Below are 12,644 nucleotides of genomic sequence, written 5' to 3' on the forward strand. Positions count from 1 at the left end.
ACATTGAGTGTTTAGAGTACATAGTAGGACCTCACTAGATGAAACCCATTTGACAATTGAAGGTATTGGGTTTGTGAAAAAGTCTGTAAGTTTTTTTCCATAAAGTAAAAGACACATTTTTCATTTTCACCAGTAACTTTATTGATCTGGATATTTTGACTATCTCCCACGTGTTATAATGTTGATTGTTCTCAATTAATGTCTCAATTTACTTGCTATCAACTTCAACTGGTCTACCCGACTATGAAGCATCATCCAGTGAGAAATCCCCAGTACAAAAGTTCATAAACCACTTTTGACAAGTTTGATCAGTCACAGCACCTTCTCCATACACTGCACAAATCTTTTTTTCTTTTTTGCATTTCAGTTTTGGTTTTACCTTTCTTGAAATAATAAAGCATAATATGCCGAAAATGTTGCTTATTTTCTTCCATCTTCAATATTAAAATGGCCGTGCAAAAATTCACCAATTTTGATAAGAATTTTTAAATGCACGATGATATGACAGCTGTTACAATATAACCTAACAAAATTGTGTTGAATGAAGTTAAAGACAACTAAGAGCCACTGGAGCTATCTTACAGAAAAAAACAAATGAACTTTTTGGCCAACCCAATATTTGTAAGTGCTCATCAAAAATGAAGAAGTTCATGGGTGAGGAAGATAGCGGTGTTATCTGCTCGCTCCCACCACGGAAGAACTTCCGGTGCAAACACGGAGAGGGGGGAGTGAGTGAGTACTTCAGACTGTGTACACAAACAGGGAAGGGAGTGCAGGAGTGCCATGAAGGAGGAAGAAAAGTTCAGCAGCTCACACCAGACTGAGTCGCTGGGCCTCCTGGACAGGCGCTTCTGCCATACCACACCCGAGGGGGGCAGCTGTTGACCAGCTTGTTAGCCAGGAGCTGCTTGGAGGCTTCCCCTTGCCAGAGGAGCACTGACCAGCGAAGTCTCACAGGGAGTCAGCAAGAGGGTTTGGCTGAAAAGGCTGGAGGCGTGGAAGTACAGTGAACAACCTGGACTGGGAGAAACTGTATGAACTGAGTCTAGGTGGGGACCTCCTTGGCTGCAAATCTGGACTGAAAGCTCTGCGCTCTGAGCACACACAGCGCTCGTGCCAGGGCCCTACCGAACAAAGGGGAAGTATTGAGGCAAGGAGAGCGGCCTACAGGGGAAAACTGTGGCAGAACTGCAGACTCGGGGGGCAAGGGGGACCCCTAGGTTGGCACGTGGTGCTCGCCCCGGTGCTTTGAGCAATTGTGCCAGAGCCCTACCAAACATAGGGGCAGATCTGAGGCAAGGAAAGGGACCCAAATGGGAAAGATGCTGTGGATCTGCAGACTTGGTGGAGACCCCAGGTTGGCAGATGGCACGCGCAAGCATATAGGCAGGGACACGAGCAGATGCTGTAGCTTGGGAATAAAGACACGACTGGAGGCAGAGCAGAGATTACTGGCATGTGCACACTGGCCCAACCGTTAAACGTTTTGCTAGACAAGCCTGAGGAGGGCTGAGGGTGCTGCAGGAGGGGACTCAACTAAATGCAGCTCACAGCAGAGCGGCGGCAGGCCCACAAGTAAGACTAGCAACCCCAGAATCAAGCTGGATCTCCCCACAGCCAGCCAACCAACCAGGAAAGATTTGAAACCCATGGAATTTTGACCAGGGACGGATCCAGAAAAAAAGGAGACTATGCCTAAAAATTGAACTGAGTAAAAACTCTTTGTTTCTTTTTTCTTTTTCCCTCTCTTTTCCTCCCCCTTCCTTTTTTTTCTTTTTCTTTCCTCCCTTCCCCTTCTTTTCTTTCTCTTTCTTTTCTATCTTTCATTCTTTCTATTTAAAAAACTTTTTTTCTTTCCTCCCCTCTTTTCCTTCCCCTTTCTTTTTTCTTTTCCCCTTTTCTTTCTCTCTTTCACTTCTCTTTCTTTTTACTTTTTTTCCCTCTCTCTCTTCTTTCCCCTTCCTTTCTTTTTTCCTCCCTTTCACTTCTTTTCTCTTTCTTTCCTTCTTTCCTTTTTTCAAAAAGTCTTTTTCTTTCTTTAAAACTCTTTCTTTAATCTGTTTCCTACCTTCTATCCCTCATATACTTCCGCTTTAATTTTTGCTTGTCTGTTTTGTTTATCCTCCCTCTTACACTAAACATATAGCATATAACTGCTATATAAACCTAATACTATACACTTCCACTTTCTCACTTCATTCTGCATTCTTCCCCTCCTTTTTAAACATACAGTGTAAATATTACTTGCTGTCTCGCATAGCCTTGACCCTATTTGCTAATAATATTATTCTATCACCTTCTCTCTCAAAAATCATCTTTCTTTCATTCAAAATGACTCTTATCTGTTTCTACTATAATATAAGACTCTTAATCTCTCTACATTTATATTAATACTGACTTGTTTGCTGCCAGTAGTGGGATTGTAGTTGGGGGATATTTTGGAGGGTGGGGGTTTCTTGCCTGGGTTGTGTGCTTATGTTTTAACAGCACATCCACAAAAGAACTCAAGATGAGGTGGGCAGAGTGACTCTCAATCAACTAGTCAGAGGAAAAATTCCACCAAAGAGTAACTGAAATACAACCAGACAGCTTAAACAAATGGCATAAAGGGCAACACAAGAGCATTAGGCTCAGAAGATCAAAGAGACTACACCACTGAATCCTCCAGGTCTCCTATTAAGAATCCCATATCACGAAAATGGGAAACCAAAGAAGACAAATCTAATAAACAAAAATAAACAAGAAGAATTCAACATGGGGAGACACAGAAACAACCTCCCAATGAAAGGAAAAGAGGAATCCCCAGAAAGAGAGATAGATGGAATAGTCATAAGCCAACTATCAGACATGGAATTCGAAAAAATGGTTATAAAGAAGCTCAATGACCTTGACGACCTCAAAGAAAACTATGACAAACTCCAGGGATATTTCCAACAACTCCAAGAAAACTACAAAGAATTGCAGGGAAGATACAAGGAACTTACAGAGAACTACACCAGTATTAAAAAGGACATAGAAACTATTAAGAAGCAGGAAGAAATAAAGAATACAATTTCTGAATTGAAGAACACAGTAGAATCAATCAAAAGGAGGCTAAACGAAGCAGAGGATCAGATCAGTGAGTTAGAGGACAATGTAGAAAAAAATTCTCAGACAATACAACAAAATGAAACAAGATTAAAAAGAATGAAGAGAGTTTAAGGGAACTGCAGGACAACATGAGACTAAACAACATTAGAATCATAGAGATACAAGAAGGAGAAGAGGAGGAAAAAGGAATGGAAAACCTGATTGAAAACGTAATGACAGAAAATTTTCCTAACCTGGAGAGAGAAAAAGTCATGCAAATCCAGGAAGCACAGAGGGTCGCAATGAAGATGAAACCAAAAAGGCCCACTCCAAGACACATCATAATTAAAATGGCAACGTTCAAAAACAAAGTGAGAATCCCAAAAGCAGCAAAATAAAAACAGCAAATAACATACAAGGGAGCTCTGGTAAGACTATAACATGACTTCTCAACAGAAACACTACAAGCCAGAAAGGAATGGCAAAAAATATCTCAAGCAATGAAAAACAAAGGCCTACAACCAAGACTACTTTGCCCAGCAAGGCTTCCATTCAAAATGGAAGGTAAAATAAGGAGTTTCTCAGACAAAGGAAGACAAAAGAAATACATCTCCACCAAACCAGCATTGCAAGAGATGCTAAAGGGAATGCTTTAAGAAAAAGAAGAAAAAAGGAGAAAGAGAGGAACACAAGTACAAAGGGAAATGAATAAATACCAGTCAATAATAACCTTAAATGTAAATGGATTAAATGCTCTAATTAAAAGACATAGGGTAGAGGAATGGATACGAAAACATGACCTACATATATGCTGTCTACAAGAGACACACCTCAAAACAAAAGATCTACACAGACTGAAAGTGAAGGGATAGAAAAAAGTATATCAAATAAATGGACATGGATAAAAAGCTGGGGTAGCAATACTTATATCAGATAAAACAGATTTCACAGCAAAGGCCATAAAAAGAGACAAAGAAGGACATTACATAATACTGAAGGGAAAAATCCATCAAGAAGATATAACCCTTATAAACATATACGCACCCAACATAGGAGCACCCAAATATGTAAGGACAATTTTGAAAGACTTCAGGAAGGATATAGACAATAATACACTCGTAGCAGGGGACTTTAACACCCTATTGTGAACAAAGGACAGATCTTCGAAGCAAAGAAACACCAAAAATATTGAGGCATTGAACAACACTCTAGATCAAATGGACTTAGTTGATATATATAAAACTTTTTGCCCAAAGAAGCAAAATATACATTCTTTTCAAGTGCACATGGGACATTTTCAAAAATAGACCACATGATAGGGCACAAAACAAGCCTCAACAAATTCAAGAAAATTGAAATTATATCAAGCATTTTTCAGATCACAGTGCCTTGAAACTGAAAATCAACCTCAAGGAAAAAACTCAAAAACATCCAAACTCATGGAGAATGAATAACATGCTGTTTAATAATGAATGGGTTAAAAATGACATCAAAGAAGAAACCAAAAAGTTTCTGGAAACTAATGATAATGAACACACAACAACCCAAAACCTATGGGATACAGTGAAGCAGTCCTGAAAGGAAAGTTCATAGCAATACAGGTGTACCTAAAAAGGATAGAAGAATCTCAAATAAAAAATCTAACCCTACAGCTACAAGAACTAGAGAAAGAACAACAAGCAAAGCCCAGAGCAAGTAGAAGGAAGGAAATCATCTAGATCAGAGCAGAATTAAATGACATAGAGACCAAACAAACAATTCAAAGGATCAACAAAAGTAGGAGCTGGTTCTTTGAAAAGATAAACAAAATCAACAAGCCTTTCAACAGGCTCATCAAGAAAAAAAGAGAGAGGACCAAATAAATAAAATCAGAAATAAAAGAGGAGAAATCACAGCCGATACCACAGAAATACAAAGAATTGTAAGAAGTTATTACAAACAACAGTATCACAAGAAATGTGGCAACCTAGATTAAATGGGCAAATTTCTAAAAACATATAATCTTCCAAAACTAAATCAAGAAGAAGCAGAAAGCCTGAATAGACCAATAACAACCAGTGAAATTGAAGCAGTAATCAAAAAACTTCCAGCACACAAAAGCCCTGGACTGGATGGCTTCACAGGTGAATTTTAAAAAAAATTTAGGAAGAAAATAACTCCTATCCTTCTCAAACTATTCCAAAACATCCAAGGAGAGGGAAAACTCCCAAACTCATTCTGTGAAGCCAGTATTACCTTAATTCCAAAAGCAGGTCAAGACACAACAAAGAAAGAAAAACACAGGCCAATATCGCTGATGAACATAGATGCTAAAATCCTCAACAAAATATTGGCAAACTGGATCCAGCAACACATTAGAAAGATCATACACCACGATCAAGTGGGATTCATCCCAGGGATGCAAGGATGGTTTAATATTCGCAAATCAATAAACATAATACACCACATAAACAAAATGAAAGACAAAAACCACATGATCATATCAATAGATGCAGAAAAAGCATTTGATAAAGTACAACACCCATTTATGATAAAAACTCTCAGCAAAATGGGAATAGAGGAAGCATACCTCAACATAATAAAGGCCATATACGAGAAACCTGAAGCCAACATCATACTCAATGGGCAAAAACTGAGAGCATTCCCCCTGAGATCAGGAACAAGACAAGGATGTCCACTCTCTTCACTCCTATTCAACATAGTATTCGAAGTCCTAGCCACAGCAATCAGACAAGAAAGAGAAATAAAAGGCATCCAAATTGGAAAAGAGGAAGTAAAACTGTCATTATTTGCAGATGACATGATAGTGTACAGAGGAAACCCTATAGATTCCACAAAAAAACTACTCGACTTAATAAGTGTATTTGGAAAAATAGCAGGGTACAAAGTCAATATTCAGAAATCAAAGGCATTTCTGTACACCAATAATAAAATCTCAGAGACAGAAACTAAAAGAAAAATCCCATTTACCATAGCAACAAGAAAAATAAAGTACCTAGGAATAAACTTAACCAAGGAGGTAAAAGACCTGTAATTAGCAAACTACATAACACTGAAGAAAGAACTTAAGAAAGATACAAATAAATGGAAATATATACCATGTTCATGGATGGGAAGAATCAACATCATCAAAATCTCCATACTACCCAAAGCAATTTAGAGATTCAATACAATCCCTATTAAAATACCAGTGATGTATTTCACATACCTAGAACAAATACTTCAAAAATTTATATGGAACCAAATAAGAGGCCAAATAACCACAGCAATCTTGAGGAAGAAGAATACAGTAGGAGGAATCACAATATCTGATATCAAAATATACTACAAGGCCACAGTAATCAAAACAGTCTGGTACTGGCATAAGAACAGACATATAAACCAATGGAACAGAATAGAGAACCTGGAAATAAACCCAGGTCTATACGGTCAACTAATATTTGACAAAGGAGGAAGGAACATAAAATGGAGTGAAAAAAGCCTCCTCAACAAATGGTCCTGGGAGAACTGGATAGGGACATGCAAAAAAAGTGAAACTAGACCACCAACTTATACCGTATACCAGAGTAAACTCAAGATGGATCAAAGACTTAAATGTAAGTCATGGCACCATAAAATTCTAGAGGAAAACATAGGCAGGAAAATTTCAGATATCCTGCATAGCAACATTTTCACTGATATATCTCCCAAGGCAAGGGAAATAAAGGAAAGAATAAACAAATGGGACTACCTCAAGCTAAAGAGTTTTCGCTCAGCAAAAGAAAACATCAGCAAGATGAAAAGGAAACCAACCATATGGGAAAATATATTTGCCAATGATACCTCAGAAAAAGGATTGATCTCCAAAATATACAAAGAACTTATATGACTCAACACCAAGAAGACAGACAACCCAATTCAAAAATGGGAAAAGGACCTGAACAAACACTTAATGAGATACCACCTCACACCAGTCAGAATGGCCATCATCAACAAATCAACAAATAACTTGTGCTGGTGAGGATGTGGAGAAAAGGAATCCCTGGTGCACTACTGGTGGGAATGCAGACTGGTACAACCACCATGGAAAAGAGTTTATAATTTCCTCAAAAAACTAAAAATGGAACTACCTTTTGAACCAACAATTCCATTGCTAGGACTATATCAGAAGAATCCTGAAACACAATTCAAAAGAACCTATGCACCCCTATGTTCATAGCAGCAATATTTACAATAACCAAGTGCTGGAAACAACCTAAGTGCCCATCTGTAGATGAGTGGATCCAAAAGCTGTGGTACATTTACACAATGGAGTACTACATAGCAGAAAGAAAGAAGGAACTTCTACCATTTGCAACAACGTGGATGGAACTAGAGAGAATTATGCTTAGTGAAATAAGCCAGGCAACTAAAGAAAAATACCTTATGTTATCACCTATTACAGAAGACTAATGAACAACACAAACAAATGAGCAAAATTGAACCAGAGGTATGTAAACAAGGTGTAGACTAACAGTGACAAGGAGGGAGGCGGAAGGGAGAAAAGGGGGAAAGAAGGGGAAGGGTCTAGTCAAAGAACATGTATAAATGACTCATGGACATAGACAACTGGGTGGGGACTGACTGTGGGAAAAAGTGTGGGCAGGGTGCGAGGAAGCAATAGGAAAAAAAAAGTGGGACAAATGTAATAGAAAAACAAATAAATTTTATTGGGGGAAAAAAAGAAAACATTAAGAATGGAAATGCAATTTTAGTGAATATTAGGACAAGAATTTTCCTTCACATTCTGTATTTTCCTCCCTACCTGATCCCTCCAGAATTTGACATCCTGAAGAAGTAATGACATAAGGTTCTTTGCATGAAACTAATAAGATCAGAGGTTAATAGAGGTTTTGTTGACGAAGACTTTGGCTGGAATGTCATGCCTAAAGGAGACATGCTTGGGCTCTGGTTGTTACCAAAAAGCCCTGAGGAACTGGGAATGACTTTCGAAGGTAATAAAAGTCCATGAGAAAAAAGGCCTGGTCCCTAGGTTGGACGTGCGATCCATGGCAATCTTTCCAGGGAAGGAATGAATGTTGCTTTCCTGAAAGATGGCTAAAAGTGTCCTTAAGGCACAATGGAAAACCTGAAGGACTTGGAAAAGGCAGGTGTTTACAGGCAAGGATGAGTAACAGGTATGTGGCTCAGCTTCTGTGCCTTGAAGGGCAGACTGAAGGTCGCCCTAAATATTCCTTGTGTAAGTTCCAGCAAAGCAGACTTTAAGATCATAAGTGATCATTCGCTGCTCTTGTTGTGTTTATGCAAATGAACAGGATAAATTAAAAATGGACTTAATGCAATCCCTTTAATGACAAGGAGGGTAATCTTAGGGAGATATATCGTGATCCAACGAAAATCACAATGCTCAGTGGTAGACTATAAAGTAGTGCAGCTAACCGTCTTTAAAGTTTCTTTTCATTTCAAGTTTCCTTTCATTCACAAGTTAAACTAGGTCTGTGGCATCATCAAAGATGCTTAATTTACAGGCAAGAAGAATGTCAAATGTCTTGCAACTGGATATCTTTCCAATAAGACAGTCTTACAGATTTTGAGACTGGTTGGTGGGTTATGTTACATAAATCAACATGTGTTTTCTGTTTTCAAAGGGCATAAGCCTAGGATCTCAGTGCCTGAATGATTGTCTGTACATATAGGCCTCAATCATTGCATTGCTGCCTTCTGAGACTCAATGGTTTGGCTGAACTAAGTGGCTGGGTTGGTGAAGAATGAGGTGGTCCGTGGGCTTCACCTCAAAATGCTCTCTCTTTTCTATCCTAATGACTTGGACAGAAAGGACCCAGAGGTCTGAGAGGGGGGAAACCTAAAATATTCCCCTCAGCCCAAAATAAGTATAGTGGGCAAAAGGGTTTTGGACAAGTATGACATGCCTGGCACACCTTCCTCCAAAGAAGCTGTTCTTTTTTTCCCTAATGGGGGACATTGAAAAATTAATACCTGCCTTTTGTCATCTAGAGTTATGGATTGAATGATGTCTTTTAATCCTGTTGCCAAAACTGTTGCCCCCAGAATACAACAAGGATGCCAGCCTGTTAAACCAAGCACGCCGTTATCCAGGGACAGCCAGCTGACCTGGAGTCTGCAAGATCCTTCCCCATGTGGGAAGGCCACCCTTCCCTCCACACCCCTATTCTTATTAGGGAATTCTGAACCCAAGGATAGGTAGGACAATGACCATGTCCAGCTTGAAGCAGCTAGAGGAGACTATCACCCATTGTCCTATATAAGATTATAAAGGGTCTCAAGTCTGAGAGGGGGGGTTGTTATTTGTAATTGTCATTAAAAATCAATTAATTAATTTAAAAAATAATAATAATATAGGAAAGGGAGAAACCGGAGAGCTTGTATGCATGACCCATGGGTAAGGACTGGGGGTGGGGAACTGCTGGGGGGGGGGCTGCTGGGTGGAGGGGAGCAAAGGGGAAAAGAATGAAACTATTGTGACAATATAATCAATAAAATATGCCTAAAAAATAAATAAAAATTAAAAAGTTCATCAAATTTTTGTTTAAGAGGAACTTTTCTCCTGTTCCCCATTTTTTAAATCATTGAGTATACTTGGAATGGGTGACTAGAGGATAGAAAAGGTACAAGTAATAACTAAATCATTCTCAATTGAAATTCAGATGCAAGCACAAACATCTTCATGTAAGTTTACGTAGTTACCTCCCAGGAACTAATGCATTATGATAATGCATACACATATATATTAATACTGTATTTTATACAGTAATATAAAGCATGCAAGAACATGAAATATGTCCATTCTCCTGTATCTGTGATGCTTTCATTTGCTCTTCTATTTTTGTCTTTTCCTGTTTCCTCCCATCCCTTCTGAACCTGAGATCTCTTTACTCTACATTTTTAGCAGAACTCAAACTTTGCAATGCACATTTTGCCAAGTTCTAACTCTAGTCAACTACCTTTTTTCCAGAACTGCACATCTGCTTTCAACTACCTGTTTGGCATCTCTATGGATGTCTTGATGGCACCTGAAACTGAATATACTCAAAGTTGCATTCACCTTGTTATTCCTTAAAACTAGCATCTCCTCATGAGAATCTTATGTTTAAAACTGGAAATGCATGTGTTTTTAATTCCTCTTGTTTTGATACCCTATGGCTGATCAGTTGGTCTTAAGTACTTTGCCTTGATGTCCTACTTCTAACTTTATACCAAGAGATTCTTACCTCAATTTTTATAAACATCTCCTCACTGGTTTCCCTGACCCCAGTCTCCTCCCATCACAATCTAGCCTAGTAAACTATACCTGGATGAATCTTCCTAAATTACAAAAGCATCTACTTTTATTCTCAAAATCTCCCATTGTGAAAGCAAGGAAATATAAACTCATCCTTGGATCTGAGGCTCTGTACCAGATCTTGACTGGTTATTTCAAGTCCTATCTCCCTCTAGTCCTTTGACCCTCAAGTTGCAGAAATGAATGGCCCCTAGCTTGCACATGCAACTTTCTCTGTCCCACCCAATGGCTTTGTAAAGTCTGAATTAGTTGCTTATTTCAAATTAGTTGCTAACATTTACACATTTTAAGTTTTCAAATACAAATCTGGAGTCTAGCTTCTCATAAAGTTGGAATATCTGGCAACGTTGGGCCTTCATTCCCAAGGGACACAAAGGGCTGAGGCTGTGTGGTGAGTGTCCCAGTTCCCTTCAGCTTTCATGTCATTGATGTCACTAATGTGTTCCTTGGCTTGGTACCTGTAGACATGTAACTTCTGCTGCTCACTTTCTACTACCCAGTATTCCAATCATGAGTCACTCCCAAATGCACTGGGGTACCTCAGCTACATTATTCCATCTTTCTAGAAATGCCCTCCATCTCTCCTGCCTTTAAGTTCCATTTTGAACACTGCATGTTCCATGAAGCCTTCCTGTTGGATGCTACCACCCTGTTCTTGAACTGCTGTGACATTTTCTGGTTCTCCTGTGACCCAGATCCCACTCTCACTGGATCACAGGCACTGGTGTACAGGATTTCTCTGGTTCCACGGGGAGCTGCATTGACACAGACACTTGTCTCCCACCCCTCAGGCTCTCTGAGGGGCAGAATCCTCCTGAGCTAAACCTTCCTCCTCCTCCCCATAGAGAAGGAGCGAGTGTCTTCCCATCCCCTTCCCCCTCAGAAGCCTGCCTGTCTACACAGTGGAGAACCTTGGCTGTAGAGTCCCTGACTGGGCAGGGGAGTCTGAGCTTATCAGGACTGTCTCAGATTGTGCATTGGCCCAGTTCTGACATTCATACATCTAAGCCAGGGTTTCCCTTCCATGTTATATCAGAAAACAAAGCTAATATTTTCATCTTTATCTGCTTGAATACTTATCTCATAACTGTTTCAAACTCAAGCAGAGAAGAGGAGGGGTTTTAATTGGGCACTTTCTAACCCCAACAGGAAGAGCTCACTTTTTAAAAATCTTCTGCGGCTCCCAGCAAAGGTCATTGTACAAAAAGGCACTCAAAACACATTTTTCAAGTTGAGTCGAAAAATATAATGAATGTACATAAAATTCATGAAATATAATTTTTGTTATGCTAATGTCTGTCTGCATAAATAACTTAAATGTCTCTTTGTAATGCTAATAAAATACAAATTATTCTGAATGTAACATAAAATATTTATTTCCTATTTACATTTCCATTGTTTTATCAGACCGCATGAGTTACCAGCAGTCTCACAGCTCTTGTTTCCTACCCTTTTTTGACTTTCTGGTTGTTTCTTGACAAATGGTATCACACTCTAATATGGCCATTTTGGAAAGTCTCTGTAAGTATTGAGATGGTGCTCCTGTGAGAGGATCGCTGAAGCCAGAACCTAAGAGGGAAAAAATACCAGCTATGAAAATACAAATAATCACATGCTAGTGATGATCTCTAAAATATAGTGCAAGCAAAATGTCTGTTCCTCAAAAGACCATCAAATACTATGAGTTATTTGAAGTAGAAGTGTCACTACTTACTTTCTAAATGACTGTGGTAAGTCATCTCAAAAAGTATTTAACTAAAAAGCCTGCAATGCTTGCATTTAATTATATAAAACTAAATCTGTGTCTATAGCATGCTTCTTAAAACATGATGATATTATGGAATTTATTCTCTATAAATAATTGTTAAAGATTTGGTCAAGATGGAGCTGAAGATAAACAGAGTCTGCCTCCTTGTACAACCACAGCAAAACTTACAACTAGACTGAAAAACAAATATCACCCTGAACTGTCAGAAAATTGAGCTCTACAGAAGTCCAACAACCAAGGAATTAAAGAAGCCACATTCATCCAGACGGGTGAGAGGAACACACATGCAGAGACATGCAGAGAGGTGTAGAAACATGGAATGGGCAGTCCCACACACATTTGTGGTGGATAAAAATTGGGAGGGATATCTTAGAAGCAAGGGGTACCAGCCCCACACCAGACCACCCAGCCCAGGAGTCTAGCACCAGGAAGATAAGTCCTCATAACTTCTGGCTGTAAAAACAAGTGTGGGGTTGGAGTGGTGTAAGAAACTATGGGGTTCTCAGG

At 39.1% G+C, this 12,644-nt stretch overlaps 1 protein-coding gene across 1 annotated transcript in view; it reads right to left on the reverse strand.

The window, feature by feature from the left end:
• Window positions 1–11,786: 11,786 nt before the first annotated feature.
• Window positions 11,787–12,644, reverse strand: part of CUNH8orf89 (chromosome unknown C8orf89 homolog) — a 32,967-nt gene continuing 32,109 nt past the window's right edge. Inside the window, 1 exon segment of the mRNA XM_090284909.1 lies at window positions 11,787–11,938. Coding sequence (XP_090141035.1) covers window positions 11,787–11,938 — 152 coding nt within the window.

Source organism: Furipterus horrens, unplaced genomic scaffold (genome assembly GCF_987537825.1).
Source record: "Furipterus horrens unplaced genomic scaffold, mFurHor1.1.pri manual_scaffold_7, whole genome shotgun sequence".
Lineage (NCBI taxonomy): Eukaryota > Metazoa > Chordata > Mammalia > Chiroptera > Furipteridae > Furipterus > Furipterus horrens.